Source organism: Ctenocephalides felis, unplaced genomic scaffold (assembly GCF_003426905.1).
Source record: "Ctenocephalides felis isolate EL2017-DRISC unplaced genomic scaffold, ASM342690v1 CF-g0.4_SCAFFOLD_00845, whole genome shotgun sequence".
NCBI classification, from domain to species: domain Eukaryota; kingdom Metazoa; phylum Arthropoda; class Insecta; order Siphonaptera; family Pulicidae; genus Ctenocephalides; species Ctenocephalides felis.
In genome coordinates this window covers 58,679,169-58,696,255 of record NW_020536999.1, presented here as the reverse complement: position 1 = coordinate 58,696,255, position 17,087 = coordinate 58,679,169, and the positions used below count along the sequence as shown (strand labels likewise).

The 17,087-nt window shown below is 29.8% G+C and overlaps 1 protein-coding gene across 1 annotated transcript; it reads right to left on the bottom strand.

Moving 5' to 3' along the window:
* Positions 1 to 417: 417 nt before the first annotated feature.
* LOC113386547 (YTH domain-containing protein 1-like) lies at positions 418 to 15,572 on the bottom strand. The gene is made up of 4 exons (XM_026624329.1): positions 14,991 to 15,572; positions 13,983 to 14,240; positions 8,498 to 8,717; positions 418 to 652 (listed from the first exon to the last, which is right to left on the bottom strand). Exons 1-4 carry the CDS (start codon positions 15,457 to 15,459, stop codon positions 418 to 420), a joined length of 1,182 nt encoding a protein of 393 aa, XP_026480114.1. The 5' UTR covers positions 15,460 to 15,572.
* Between the last annotated feature and the right edge of the window lie 1,515 nt (positions 15,573 to 17,087).

Genomic DNA, 17,087 nt, shown 5'->3' with positions numbered 1-17,087 from the left:
TCATTTTACATACTTCAATTAAATATCATGTTGCCATTTGAGCAAAACATATATAAGACATTACATATATTGAGATTGTAGCATCAATCACTGTATTATTTTTAATCAGCTCTGCATATTTACAAATATGTAAGAAATTTATATAATTAACGTAATTATAAATATATTTATATAGATATCAATTACAAAAAAAAAAAAAATGAAAATGTTTAATTAGGCCCCAAAATGGTGACAATTTTATGAATATACATTTATTACATAAATTCAAAGGTAATTTAACGTAGGTGAGAATAAATTCAAAGTCATCTAAATCAAAGTTGTATTCATAAAAAATGCAATGCAATAGGTATAATAATTTTCACTCGATACCTATAAATCATTCAATCAATTCATAAAATGTTCATCATTTAAGATTTCTTACACACGATGATCAGTTCTACGACGATCCCTCGAAGAACTTCTATGGCGTGCTACTGGGTATTCTGGTAATGGGGGTCCCTCGTAATACCTGTGTAGCACAGGAGGAGCCCAGTACATAAATCCCGGTGGTGGGGCACAAGGTAAAGGTGGCAATTGATGCTGCATAGATCTCATGTAATCGGCTACATAAGCTTCAGCAGCTGCTGTTGTACTAGTATATCGACTTGAATATCTGCAGTGTTTTAAATTTTAATTAGGGATTTGATAAAAAAAATTGGTGCATGCTAATTTCATATAATTATATTCATATAAATTCATATAATTATATACCGTGTAAATAATTTATATGTTGTAATATACAGTGTTTACTATTTTTCTTAACGTCGAACATAACATGAAGACATGAGAACATGAGTTGTCTGCATGTCTATGAGATGTGTTTGCCAACTCACATTCAAACCTGACATTTTTTTCATAAGTAGACAACTCAGGGGTCAAACGAAAGGCGATTCTTGCGATTTGAGATCTATAACCTGTGAGGAAATTTGATATCATACTACTTGATATTGATCTATCCATTATAAATTGTACGATCACGTTTATATAAGTTTAGATAAGAAGGGAAAAAAAAACAATCAAGCGGAGTTAGAATAAAGGACCTTATCTCACATTTCTTAAAATTATATAAACTGAATTGCAAAGTTAAAATCATTTATCCCAAGTATATAAAGTGAGTTTTAGAATTATTGCTAAAATTAAAATGAAAATCCTAATATTTAATTTTTTTTAATTAAAATTTTTTTTTTGCTTTTTCCAAAAATAATCGTTTCGTCAACACAAGCAACAGGTTTCTTGATTCATTCATGCTACGTTCTCTCAAAAACTGCCATTTTTGCACATTTTGCTCCGTATCTCTAAAACGGCTGAACCTCTCCTTACATTCTCCCCAGCATTACGAATTGAATGTTTTTTAAATCATTCAAATCGAATCCTCCGTACTCTCAAAAACTCGATTTCTATTTTCTGCACTCTTTGCTTCATATCTCAGCAAACAAATCAGCACGTTTCCTTATAAATAGGAATCGATTGCTTTTTGAATCATTCAAATCGGTTGACCGACGCTTCCAAAAACTTCGACGAAAAATTGTATCACACCCATTGAACACACACATCCATTTTTTCTAAGGTATGCCAACATGTTCAGAAAACTCTAAAACGTGAAGATAGGCAAAATTTTTCATTTTCAATTTTGTACCACAGCTATTTCGGCTAGCCGCGGCACGCAAAATAACTACATTTTTTTTTCTCTAACAATAAATTTTAAAAAATTTGAATAAAAGTACATATGAGCCGTTCAGTGCACACATCGACTAACTCCACTTTTTGAAAAAACTGAGATATTAGTGGGAAAGAACTTGGTATAATCATAACTTTTTATGATTATAATAATTTTCCAAAAGAATGAAAATTGCCACTGTGAAACGAAAATTTCTTTGACCACAGAATCCATAAGTCATTTATTTCAGAAGACATTTTGATTACCTCCATTCTGTAGTGTATATGTTCTGATTGGGTTGGATTTCGGGTTTCAAATTCATGAATTACGAATAAGAACACAGAACTGTAGGGTGTTGTGAGTCTCAAAAAAAATTCATCTAATTTTATAAAAGACATCGAAGACGTTACAAACTTTTAAAAAATAACATACTAAAATTCGTGTACCCGGCAAAACAAGAATATTAAAACTGCCTGAAGTTTATTGAAACTTGTTCAAAGTACGGAAATAAGAGCTAACTTAATTAAAAATAAATTTCTGGTCGGTGAAAATAGTTATTAATCTATTAACTCAAGATTTTGTTATTATTGAGTCACGTGCGAAATAAATCGAGACATAATTTTACCAGATAGTTGATACAATATAATAAAAACATTTAAGAAAAAAGCGCCATTGTAGTTAAGCCGAATGCTTCACTAAGATTTTTTATCTATTTTTTATTTATTTAGAACAATAAATCAATAACAGAAAAGTAACCATCACAGGGTGTCCAGAAAATTGGCCTAAAATGCGCTGAATTTAGAATAGAAAGGTCCAAACCCAATGATATACAATTTAAGTGTGACTGCAATGAAGATCCGAATTTAAAAAAAAAGTTTAAAGTTTAAAAAAAGTTGAAAACTTGATTAACTCCACAAGTCATATCAGAACTTTAACTTTAATGATAATTATTTTCTCACTATTAATAGTTATAAATCTTATATACCGTTACATGTAAGCTATATATGTATTTATACGTTCTAAAATATATTTTTCAATTTATATTATAACAGGAATTTTTAAAAGCAATATACATTAGTTTATCGCTTTTCTCCACTTTCTGACTTTCGGAGTTAGTCACTGTGTGCACTGAACAGCTCATATATTGATATGATCAATTAAAAAATTAATCCAATGAACTAAGTAAATTATTGAAAATCATTGGTAAATTATATATTTAATTATATATTTATCCTATACACAATTTAATATAATACGTCAAAACGTCAAAGTAAATAAAAAAATTGAAGTGCAACTTTAATAACAAATTAGTGTCACCCTTCGGGGGTGACGGTTATGCAGATATCCTCATAGTAAATGTGAATAGAATGCTCTATGATGATTCACAAACATGTTCTTAATACATCACGGAACAACTTAAGCTCAATAAAACAATTAACCAACAAACTGAAACTACAGCTGCAAATATAATAAAACAGTCTATTCTATTGAATAGTAATCAACAAATTCCATCGACAAGCAATGAACCTATGATCATGAAAAATATATTTTCTCAAACTGCGTCTACTTCTTGAAATTTTGCTCCTTGGCAATTTGTTACTAGCCCAAAAGAAAAGCGACCAAAACGCCTAAAAGGCGAACCGATTAAACTAAATAATAGATTTGAATTATTACCAAATAATGAACCAATAGCTCAGCCAAGATGTCCTACACCAACCAACAGATTATGAAGGTATGACTAATGTTATCAATAATTTCTTAGGCAATAAAAATTACATAATAAAAACTTTATCAAACAATAACATAAAATGTAAAGTTTCAAATATTGAAGACTACAGAAAACTTGTAAAATTTCTACCTATACCAATGCAGTATTTCATACATACGAGGTCAGTACTGAAAGAGCATATAAAGTTGCGTTGAAGTACATTCATCATTCAGCAAACATTTCCGAACTGAAAAATAAAATTGAAAACAAATGACATAAGGCCAGAAACATTACAAATATATTACGCTATAGGCAAAAGACTCCTTCTCAATATGTTTCACATTGATCTTGAACCAAATAAAAACAATTCAGAAATTTGTAAGATAAATAAGATACTTGACCAAAATATCCATTTTGAGACTTCGTTTATATCATCAGTAATATCACAGTGTACAAAATGCCAAATGTAAGTTCATACTAGAACAAATTGCAATCGTCCAATTATTTGTGTAAAATGTGGACTCCAGAATTTTGTGTAAACTGTGAAGAAGCTCACACAGCAAACTACAAAGGTTGTTCTACCTATGAGAATTTACTACAAAATAAATCTAAAAATGATTCCAACAACAAAAACGGGTCGAAACAATTATACAATTCACCTATAAACATCAAAACTGCAACCACTTCACGACGTTTTGATAGACTAACAAACACGGAGCACATGTCATATTCTAAAGCCATAGAATTCAATAGAGGCAAAAATTCAAATATAGAAAATAACAACTCTGCGAATAACTATTCACAATTCTTAACTGAATTTAAAAATATGTTTCAACAACTTATGCAACAGAATACCATGATTATTAATATGTTATGTACCCTCATTAACAAAATCATTTAGCTTTATTGTTAAATTTCTAAAAATAGGACTATGGAACTCCAACAGGCTCATGCAGCATAAACACGAACTAATATTATACCTCAATGAAAACAAAATAGACGTTTTTCTGGTAAGTGAAACTCATTGCACTAATTATTTAAACTTATTCATTCCTAATTATTGTGTATATCATACTACTCATCCAGATGGCACAGTTCACCGGGGTGCAGCTGTATTAATTAAATCTAATATATATCACTACAAACTTGAAAAATATTAGAAAGATTACTTACAAGCAACATCCATCAAAGTACAAATGTTATCTTTTGCAATAACAATTTCTGACTTATATTGTCCACCACGGCATACAATTAGTAATATACAATTTTCTGAATTCTTTGAATCTCTTGGAAATAAGTTTACAGTTGGCGGAGATTTCAACAGTAAGCACACATTTTGGGGTTCAAGACTGAATCCAAAAGGAAGAAAACTGTATGAAGTTATTGTCCAACAAAACTATAGTACTCTTTCCACAGGTACTCCGACTTACTGGCGAACCGACCCAATAAAGAAGCCCGATTTATTGAATTTCTTCATAATGAAGGGCTTAAACCCAAGGTACCCAAATGTTCATTCAAGCTACAACCTCTCTTCAGATCACTCACCTATAATTGCTACTATCTGTTCTTCAAATATCAATGTTTGTAATCCTTATAGACTACATTCGAGAAAAACAAACTGGGAACTATACCGCTGCAAAATAGAAAACAATACTGATCGCAAAATTAGTTAGTATTGATGAATTTAATAAAATCTCTCATGATGCAGCTTTAGCTGTTACACCAGAAACAACAGTTCAGCAGGATCAACCTGTCCTTTGAAATTAAACATTTAATCTCAGAAAAAAGAAAAGCAAGACTCAAATGGCAGTCAACTCATTTTATATGAATAGATTTGATATTCATTACTCATTATTCAAGAACAGTTTTCAAACCGAACCCAGATTACTCTAACGCAGCGGGCCTTAGCTCAAACATAATTCCTTTTCACAATTCAATGATCATAAACTTTTTTTCATTAAAGATTATAATTGAAGAGATAAGTAAATTAAAAAATAATAAATCTATAGGCTATGATTTAGTGATACCAAAAATGTTGAAAGAACTGCCAAACAAGGATTCATACTTCTAACATATATATTTAAATCAATAATTAGATTAAATTATTAGTTAACTCTTCAAAACTCTTTCACAACAAAACATCTATAGTAAAAATGACCCATAAAAGCAGAAAAGATGCTAATATGATTACCTCATGTAGACCAATCAGACTTCTGCCAATGGTCTCAAAAGTGCTCAAAAAACTTCTGCTTCGGCATATCTTAATTAGCGCAAATATATTTCCAGAACATCAGTTTGGTTTTCGCAGCCAGCAATCTACAATTCAACAGCGCCACAGAATCATAAGAGTCATCAACAATACTTTCGAGCCGAAACAATTCTGTTCTGCAGGGTCTCTAGATGCGAGCTCAATGGACTTTTTTTGAAGATGAGATCTCTACTTCCAAGTGGTTATTATAATATTCTAGAATCTTATCTCGCCAACACTGAAACTTCAACATCTCATCAGATTGAGGCAGGAGTTCCGCAAGACAGTGTTTTGGCGCCATTTCTCTATATACTACTTCACTAGTGATTTTACAACTTTCCAATCAACTACAAAAGCCGCCTTTGCTGATGACATAGCAGTTCTTTTGACACATGCTGATGCATTTAAGGCTTCCCTAATTTTACAAAGAGACGAATGATTACAAAGACTTCTGGGACGCAAGTCAATTCTATCCATTGCCAATGATTTACAAGGTAGTATTGAAACCAATATGGACTTATGGCATAGAATTGTGAGGCTGTGCAAGCAAATCCAACATAGTGCTAATGCAACGTGCCCAATCTAAAATATTAAGGCAGATTAATGATGCTCCGTGGTTCGTCAGCAATGAGACCTTACACAATGATCTTCATATTGAATTTATAAACAAAGTTATACAAATCAACAGTGTTAAACATTTTCATAAACTAGAACATCATACAAACTCTATAGACACTCAGCTTCTTGATACACCAATTTCAAGAAGACTGAAGAAGAACCTGCCCAAAGATAATATATGAACAGAATAGTATAATCATTTATTGAAATAATTCTCTAACTATCAATATAATATTTATCAGATTAATTTATATGTGTGTGTGTATGTGTGCGAGTGAATGACATAAGCCAAATAGCTCATAGAATTGTCCTATATTCTGATTGCTATTGAAAATATAATATATATATATATATAATATATATATAGGTTCAAAGTATATTTTAAACCTAAAAATTTTTTTTTCGTTTTTTGAATATTCTAAAGAAGCATAACCCCTTAAGACAAGTCGCATGAGTTTCCCAACATGTACTTCAATAATTTCTTTGGTCAAAGAAACGGACCGGCGAGTTTCTGCCAAAAACCAATCAGCACGATTTCTAAATTATACATGACTTTTTCACAGAAATGTTATCGAAAAATATGCACTTCTTTGAAAGCTAAACAAAAATGCACGGCTGATTGTCTTGCGAAAGTAATCAACGCGAGGCCTTACAGAGTTCCATTAATGGCTTTTATTTTAAATTCATGCCATCGGTTCAAATTGCTTGAACTGCCTGTACCGATATATATATATTTTTTTTAGTTTGATTTTTTTTAAATTTGAAATTTTACCCAAAGAGATGAAATATCGAGACACGTAATGGCTGCATTTTAGTCTCAGGGTTAAACATTACTAATCTTCTAACGTGCAAGCATTATAAAATGTACCCATGAAAAAAATATCTATAAAACTTACATATCTATAAATTTGTAATGCATATGTCTAATGATCACTTTTCACTGCCAAATGACATTATTTGTAACTTTTATTTATAAGATCTGCAAAACGGCTGGACTTGCCTTCCTAAAAATTTAGTCAATTCTTCATTCCGTTAATAGAAGTAAAATGCTTTTCGAATCGTTCAAATTGGGCGCTCCGTTCTCTCAAAAACCATTTTTTGAGCTTTTTGCCCCGTATCTTCGAAACGGCTGAACCTGCCAAAAACTAATCAGCACGTGTTCCCACATCAATAGATATCAAATGCTTTTCGAATAATGGAAATCGGTTAATAGTACATACATTTTCATCATTTTTTTCAAAGGTATGCTAAGATGAAACAGGAAGTCTTGAAATGTAGTTATGTAAAAAATTCCATTTTTGATTTTTTGCTATTACTACCCTACGGAAAGTTAATAAGAATCTGTGTCAGACAATCATAAAGTCCGTTTTTATAATTTTTGTTAATTTTCGTGAAATCGAAAATGAAAGTTCGAAATTATTAATGTTCAACAATATTCTCATTCATTACATATTGTTTCATATAAGCATACCTATTGTATATATCATATTCATATACTTTATTAGTTGTTGTAATTTTATTATCAATATATATCAACTGCCAATATTGAATTTAAACCTTAATGTTATCAAAGATTACATTACTATAGCTTCAAAATTTATCCTAATAATTTTGAACTATATTTATTTTTGAAACACAGTTTTTGTTTTTTGTGAAACAGAAAAGTTAAATATCTTTGAATGTCTCATTACACAAACTGTGTTCAAAAATTCATGGTAGTGATGCAATATTAAATTTAATTTTGTATGCCAATTTTGTAAAGCACGCATATCTAAAGACGTTTAAAGATTTATTTGTTATGGTATTCTCATCACTAAAACCGTACAATTTAAGAAGGAAGCGTTCTCCAGCTGTGGCAATGATCTCTGGATCAGGTTTTGGATTTTTAAATATATAAATAACTTCATTTAGATCTTGATTTTTACTATATATTTACTAAAACCGGGAAGAGAAAAAATTTTGCAACAATTATATTCTACAAGTAGCCTAATAGATAAAACAGCCGCAGATCATATATTGTTTTTGCACGTCTTCAGTGGATGCGATACAACTTCAGCAATTTTTAATCAAGGTAAAATAAAATATATAAATACACTATGTAAAAATCAAGATCTAAATGAGCTACTATCCGGAAAACTTTTAAGGCAACAGCATTTTTTTGCACCAAATGAGCTACTATCAAATTGCCTTTATATACAATACCTGAAATAACTAAAATATTACTAACCTGCTAGAGGAATCCCTGCGGTAGGGGCTGATGCTGCGAGCCCTTGCGCGGTTATGTCGTGTCGTTAGATACAACTTTCGGCCTCTGGCATAGTGAGGGGGTCCACGGCCTCGAAATTTAGATCGGGCTCCTAATGGTTGACGGTATGTGCTGTAGCTCCTAGAGTGCAGTCGTTTTGAAGCCTCTTTTGAACGGCGCAGGATTGGAGTCATTTCAATACCTAAATAATAATAAATTATCAGATCGTTTTATTGATAATTATAATGCAAAATAATATCTTCAACTTGATTGGTTATAAATATATAAACGATTTTATAAAATTTTTTCTTTCTGATTTTTTTTAAAAATGGAAATTATTTTCATTATATCTCAAAAAGAATAAAAGATACGTATAAAAGCATATAGATAAAAATCAAAGGGATGTTTCTGGCTTATTATTGCTTTTTATTATTTTTCTTTCACACAAAAATTGACAGAGTTATGATGGTTCAAAGAGTGCGCGGCCGCGCAAATTGGAAAAAAAGTTTTTATAAAATCGTGAGTTTTCTGAAAATAATTTGTACTAAAGTAGTGAATCTGCTTGAATCCATCAAGATATCTATAATGAAGTGAATTCTAGATGGAATGTGAATTACTTTAATTCTGGTGGAAATGGCGCTCATTAAACCATATGATTTAACAAAAAAAAACTTCGTATACGCTTCTTATTTGCATGATAGCTCACTCATTTTACACGCAAAAAAATTGTAACAGCACTCATTTTAAAGCTTATGTTGAGCACTATAAAACCCAATTTCACTAAAATGCATAAAATGCAAAACCTCGACACTAGATGGCTTTAAATACAACAAATAAATCTTGAACGAAAGAAAAAACGACTTTGCTCTTTCAAACCTTGCTTAATATTTTTCCTAGAACACTTTATGTAATACCGATTTATTAAGATTTTTATTGACATTATTTTGTTCATTACATGATTTTCGTTAAAATGTATATTTTAGGAGATAATTGCAAATAAACGAAGAAAAACGCCAAAAATATATGAATCTTTAGTGGCCAGCAACTTGAAAAGTATTAGTTTTTTTGAAAAACTATAAAAGACATTTTTTTCTTATAATTAGTTCTTCTATCGATTTCCGACGTTATTTTGAAAAAATGTAATTATACAATTGAGAAGGGGGTGTCATCCCCCCGGGGGGTGATGGCGCAACCCGAATTGTTTTCACTTTTGAACTTGAGGGTAAGATGAACCTAATTCCAAAATTTCATTCAATTCGGAGCACAGTAAAAAAATTCAGAGGTTATACCCTTTTTTCCTCTCCGTTTACTGCACTATAAGATAATTAATCCAAGTTGATTGGTAAATTCTACAGTAACTAGTAATCATATTTTAAAATTATCAACTCAAAAAGCAGATAAACTTGGAAGTATACAGAAATATTACAATACTGATATAATTATCACTTATTAAGATACACATTCAGTTGCAGAAATAAGAGTTTCTCAACACTAAAAATTACATCAAAGCAAAACTTCATTTTAGTCACAAAACAAGTTAATATTGTCGAAACAGAATATATAAAGTTTTTGAAGAGACTATCAAAACTCAAAAATAAACTATCACAAATGAAATATATAACAATTTGTAACTTTGCACACTCAATTTTGTCATTTACAAAATTAATAAAAAAAAGCCAAGTCTACATTATTAAAAAATGTATCTTACATCTTCCACCTATTACTTTTATATTAAAATATAGAAATATTTTAAATGCATTATTAAATTTGTAATTTCATTATTATCATTGTCCAAAATATTTGTCCACTTGATTGGACATAAAATAATTAGATGATGTCTAATATCAAACATATTCATAGAAAGATTATTAACACATTATTGAAATATTCATAAAATAATAATTTTGAGGAGTCATAAAAATAGCTACCAAACATGGTGCAACTATTTAAAACATCAAACAATATTTAAAGTTATTTTGACAAAAAAATATTAATATTTAATGCTGAAGTGTGTTTAATAATCTAGTTACTTTAATTTTCTTTAACTTAAGTTAAATAAAGATATAAATTGGATTTCTTCGATTTATAAATATTACCATCTTTTATCTATTATAACCATATTTATAATTTAAAATATTACGTTTCTTCTAAAAAAAAAATCAAAATGCAATGAAATGAAATCACAAACTTAATATTGTTGTAAAATTTTAATAAAGTTAGCATCAGAATGTAAAAAAACCAAGATCAAATAAAAAAAAAATGACTGCAACTGTAATGAAGATAATTACTCTGCAGCAATTTTCTCTCAGTACTCTAAGAATATAGTATTTTTGCATATATCAAATATATTTTTGCGAATATCAAATAATATTTTGCTTATTTCTTCAATTTCCTTATTCAAAATTATTTTAACAACTCCTTTCTAGCCCTTTATGATCACAATTATTTTCATACTTTATTCTCTTTTCGATTCTGCCCTCATGTATCGATATTTGAGGTATAAAAACTTTATGTCTCAATCTATCAAGACAATAAACAACTTTGAATACTGAACATTCTATTATCATGCTTCAAACAATTTGTCACATTATTATAAGTATTTTTTTCTCAAGTTTTTGTCTATCACATTACATAATTTTATTGTTTGAGCATTGTATTTTACTGTATTTACATAAATTAAACTAATTTGTCTACTGCAATAAACCTAATAATTATGAACCCTGAAGATACTATAAGCTCCCTAAAATGGATGAATGAGTAAAATTCTGATAAAATAAAAAAAGTGTAATAAAAATCTTATGATAAAATAAGTGTGTTATATCAAGTGGTACAGTATAATGTGAACATGATGCTGCTATATTAAAATTATAAAATCTAGCTGAGATGAAAGCACAATTCAACTGCTAATTGATTATCACATCAAATATAAAAACACAACAGATTACATAATTGACTCGCAAATTATGTTATACAATTACAAAGAAGAATAAAAAACAAATAATTACGTTAACAAAAAGACTGTTGATAAATAATATAAATGATGAAAGTTGTTCCTATTTAATACATAATTACTTTACTTGGTTTTAGATTTAAGGGGTAAAAGGTACTCAGAATTTGTAAAAAGGCAAAATTTGTTTTTTTGCATTTTTGTTAAGTGCAATATCTTGAAAATATTCTCTGAAAATTTCAAGTTGATCCAATAATTATTTTTTGAGTTATTCGACTCTTACCAGCGGAAGCAAGTGGAAAGCTTGATATTTATACTCAAGATTATTCTTCCTTACTTGCTGATGTTTTAAAAGCTGCTAAACTGACTTACAACGATTTTAGCAATTATAATTAACTTTCAAGATGTGTAGGTGGATTCATTCAGAATAATAATGAGAGTAAAGAGCTTCAACCACCTAGTAAGGAAAATATGCCCAAAACCCTGAATACTATTTCTACTATCGTACAAATTAGTGCATACATATGATTATTAATGAACCCTAGTACTTAATTGCGGGTCTGATTCATATCGGTATGCTAAAAAATTGAATGTTGCACGTGTGAAAGTGGCAGATCAGCGCGCAAATGAACCTTTTAGAAACTTCCACAATGACTGAAAAACTATTATTTGGCCCAAGAATAGATGACTCTGTTAAAGTAATTTAATAATTCGTGTTTCTGTATGGAAATCTAACGTGAAACTTTAAATGCGCTTATCTCAAAACAATGTTTTTTTGACTGGTGACAACTGTAATTCAAAAACCACACAACACATTTTAATGAAATTTATACAGCTTTTAGAATGCATAATAGACTCGGGCTCGATCAAAGTATTTTCTGTTTTTCAAAAATTTCGATCTTTTAAGACCATTGTTGAATTTTACCCAAAAATCTAGAAAAGAACTTCTTGGCGCCGCCATTTTATTACTTTTTGAAAAGAAAAAAATAAACTAGCTGTAAGTGGAATTCTGTCTTAAGGCAATTAAGGCATCATGCCTTAAGGCAAATTGCTGGAACTTCCCGTACCAAAAGTTATTATTTTTATAAAAACGATTAACATTTTTGAAAAAATATTACTTTGAAAAAATTAGATTATTGAGAAACTATAAATTTGACAAAAAATTACTTTTTTTTGAAAAGAAAAATGTTTTCTTCATTTTGACATATTTTGGAAATTCTAAACTTTTTTTCAAAGCAATCGTATTGCTTATTGTTAAAATCTCTATAAAATATCTGATAATTTAATGTGCATATGTCTAATGATCATTATTAACCGCCGAATGGCATTTTTTTACTTTTTTTGTTAGACCTCCGAAACCGCTAGACCTGCCTTAATGAAAATTTGATCAATTCATCTTATCAATACAAGTGAAATGTTTTTTTAATTATTCAAATCAGACGCTCCGTTCTCTTAAAAACCGAGTGACCGTTTTCGGCACTTTTTGCCCCGTATCTTCGGAACGGCTAGACCTGCCTTCGCCAAAAACTAATCAGCACGTCTCCTTATCAAAACGAATCGAATGTTTTTTGAATTATCCAAATTGGTTGATCCGTGTTCCCAAAATCGTCGATAAAAATTTGTATCCCCACACACATACATACACGCACACACACACACACACACACACACACACATACATCCATTTTTTCTAAGGTATGCCAAAATATTTAGAAACCTCTGAAACGTGAAGATATATAAAAATTTTCATTTTCGATTTTTTTGCGATTACTATAACTTGCCCTACGGGAAGTTAAAAAAAACTTCGATCCGGCCCAGGATTATCTATTTTTAAAACTATTTTTTTTTATCTGATCGATTTTAGACGAATCTCCAAGGACTTATGATTTTCAACGCAAGGACCTTGTTTTCTAACATGGTCAACACAAACACCTATAACTTTGGAAATGTTTATATATATATTTTTTGAAATTTTTGTTATTTCAAGTCAAAACCTTGCATAATACTGCCATATTTTTATTTTTGTAAAAAGACTTGACTTAATAACAAAAAGAAATACTGAAAATACTCATTTTTTTATGACTCTGAGTACCCCTAACTCCTTAATGAAGTTATGTTTTCAAAATCAAAAACATTATACTAATCAGGATTTCACATTCTTTAGAAATTTAGAGTAAACTAATTATAAATAGTTGAAGTTTCTTTGAAATCACTATACATTGAAAATTTATTGTTTTTAACTATTAAATTTTAAAATAAAACATCTTCCAAAATATTAGCATTGTGAAAATGAGTGGAATTCTGAAAAGAATTGCTGATATATTAAATTAGCAAATGTTGAAATTTTTGTAGTTCAATTATTTGTCACAGAATCACTATTGTGCAATCTGACTTCTCACAATTATAGCAGCATTATGTTCATACTAGATTTTTTAATCACTTAATAATCACACTTGTACTAGATTAAAACACCCAAAACGATAACAGACTTCCCGATAATTTTATTAGAATCTCCTATACCTTCATCTTGTGGAAACAATCTACAAAGTTCTTCAGCAACTCTGGGTTCGATTTCTTGTCCATCTCTGCCAATTTTAACTGGTTTGCCTTCGTTCCACGGATTAAATAAATGCAATGTAGAACTGAATGGCAACTCTTTCCTGCAGATCCAGTCGACTCTGAAAACACCTCCCAAAGCTTTTGATGATATACCAGGTGGCAAAACCCACGATATTGGAGTCACATCACGTCTAGATTCACACTGAAGTCTTGCAAATCCTATAATTATTTTGTTCAGTTCACTACATAAAGTCACATGGAGAGGAACAGTATTACTTTAACACTAAACACTGAGAGTACATATTTTTTTTAACAAATTTATGCAATAACACCTTAGTTCACTGTTTTGTTGTTCAGTTGATTCTAGAAAATACAATTATTTAAACACAGAAATATTTATCTAAACAATGGCATGATTAAAAAAATGTGCATATTCAATTCATATAAATTTATAACATATTATATAGGATAAATAAAATGCATATTCCGAAGATAAACTATAGTAACTTGCAACACGAAACTACTAAAAACAAATCTCTTTTTTTTATTTATTTATTTTATTTAGCATAATATATACATTTCATATATATCCATATCTCAGACAGGCAGGGATGCCATTGAAGTACTGAATATAAAAATTAAAAAAAAATATAATAAGCTGTGTAATATCATTGAACTTAAAAAAAGGTGCTTAATGATGAAAATGAAAATGAATTGTAAGTGGCCAAATGTACTAGTATACCAGAGATTTTTTTAAACCCTTTATTATGAAAAGACATACAATATTATATTATATTGAATAAAGTGACAAATAAAAATGATTTAAAAAGAATTAAATATAACAATATATGTCATTAATTCATAGTTTTTCATCATCGATCGCCAATATATTCTACAATGTATGCAGTTACCATAGTTTACCTTCGGAGTACCAATATTTCTATTATATTTATATTTAGAATAGGTTACCTGCGAATTTACCACTCTCTTTAACCGAAAACAACAGCAAAACGTTCCTGCATTCTCTAAAAGCCTGATTCAGATTATTCTCATTTTGAGGAAGTGTTGACCATACCCCTTTTGCCTTCGACAAAGTAACATTTTCCGCATTATTGCTTTTAATTACAAAAAACCTAGTATCACGAAATAAATAATTTAACTTTGTCATATATCCATATGATTTGGAACTACTCCTATGTTGAGGAATACGTCGTGGTTCGGGGCTCGGCGAACGTCCTCTCTTATGACCTGATCTGCGATTTTTCTCATCTGCAGAACTTACTGAGGTGACAGAACTAATACTGGGATTAGAATCACTATCTGAAGAACTACTTGATACTTCGCTTCTTGTATCAAAACTTTTATTTTCTTCGAATTCTTTTAATTCTGCTTCAGACTCCCCGACGCCGAGATTGACAGCGTCAGTGTTTACTTCCATATCGACAATGGAAATAGTCGAAATACGCGCACAATACGCGTTAAATTGCGTTTAAATAGAAGATCACAGACTAATGAGAAGAGTAAATAACGATATATCTATTAATTGTACCATTTAACGCACTTAAAGGTAAAAAAATAGGCTATTTGTTGTTATTCTTCTTGGAAAACACTTCGTATGAGTAGACAAACAGTGCAGGCAACATTGGCATACGAAAAATGTGAGACAGATATCGATATTAAGGCGAGACATACTACGAGTATAATATTCAACCATAGACCTTATACAATTTCATGGACTGCTAGTTGAGCGCATAAAAAGTGTCAAAAGATGTTCTATGGTATGAGGGCATACGAGGGTAATTTTGCGGCCGAGATATGTCAAATACGAACACGAGCTTTACCGAAATTAGTCGAATGCTCTCGATCGCTTAAATTTTACAGTTACTTAGGTTCACGAGATGTTTGATCGCTCTTGTTTTTTGCCTAAAAGAGGATAAAAATACGCGTTTTAAAATTGTTAGTAGCAGACAAAATCTAATAAAGAGTAAAATGTCTTCTAAAATGTGTTTGGTCTGTTGTAAAATGTACTTAATAAATAGAATGCACCACTTTCACGCTACTTTCACACGAAAATTGTGCTTTTCAAACACCAATAATAAATATATAACATTTAAACAAATATTTCATTATTGCTTTCTAATTTCCCATAATAGCTCTAGCCAACTGTTCTTATTTTCAGTAAATTTTATAATATGTAAAATATTTTTTTAATTTTTTTTCTAATTTTTCTTAAACACTTTGTATACCTAAAATAAATAAATAAATAAATAGTTCATTACATTCATTAGTTCAACATAAATTGATATTATATAATATTTTGCCAACAATTTCGAACACACGGACTTTCATTTGACGTTCAAGCGATCGAGTTTGACATATCTCGGCCGCAAAATTACCCTCGTATGCCCTCATACCATAGAACATCTTTTGACACTTTTTTACTTGAGAAATGTATGGGGACTAGCAGTCCATGAAATTGTATAAGGTCTATGTATTCAACACACACTAAAAATTCAAGCGTAGGGTGTGTTCGGTGTGGCAGTTTGTTACGATCCACAATTCGTCCAAACTCATTCGGATTTGTTACACTGCGCATGCGCCATCTCATGACAGTTTCCAACGATTTGACAAGGCGGTTTACATCAAACGCGACAAAACTTTCACAAACCGCCGAACGTTTTTTCAGATATGTTTGGCATAATTCTTTTTGTTTTTAACGTTTATTTAGGCAGTTTAATATTGATCTAATACTACTAGTTTTAATTAAATTATATTATTTGATATTTATAATTTTTAAGTTTTATTGTTTAATATAATAATATTTTAAAAATATAATAAATAAGTTTCTCGATATTTATTGTTATCAAATATATAAAACAGTTAATCAATTATTTATTTTCAATCGTTAAACTCCTGTAAAATTAATGAATTTATTAATCTCATTCTTTATTTGAGATTAGAAAAGTCTAGAATTGATGTTTTCAAAGAATCGGCAACCATGTTGACATGGTTTGGTTAATAATTTTTTAACAGGTATTAAAAAAAAATTAAAATAATAAAGAAAAA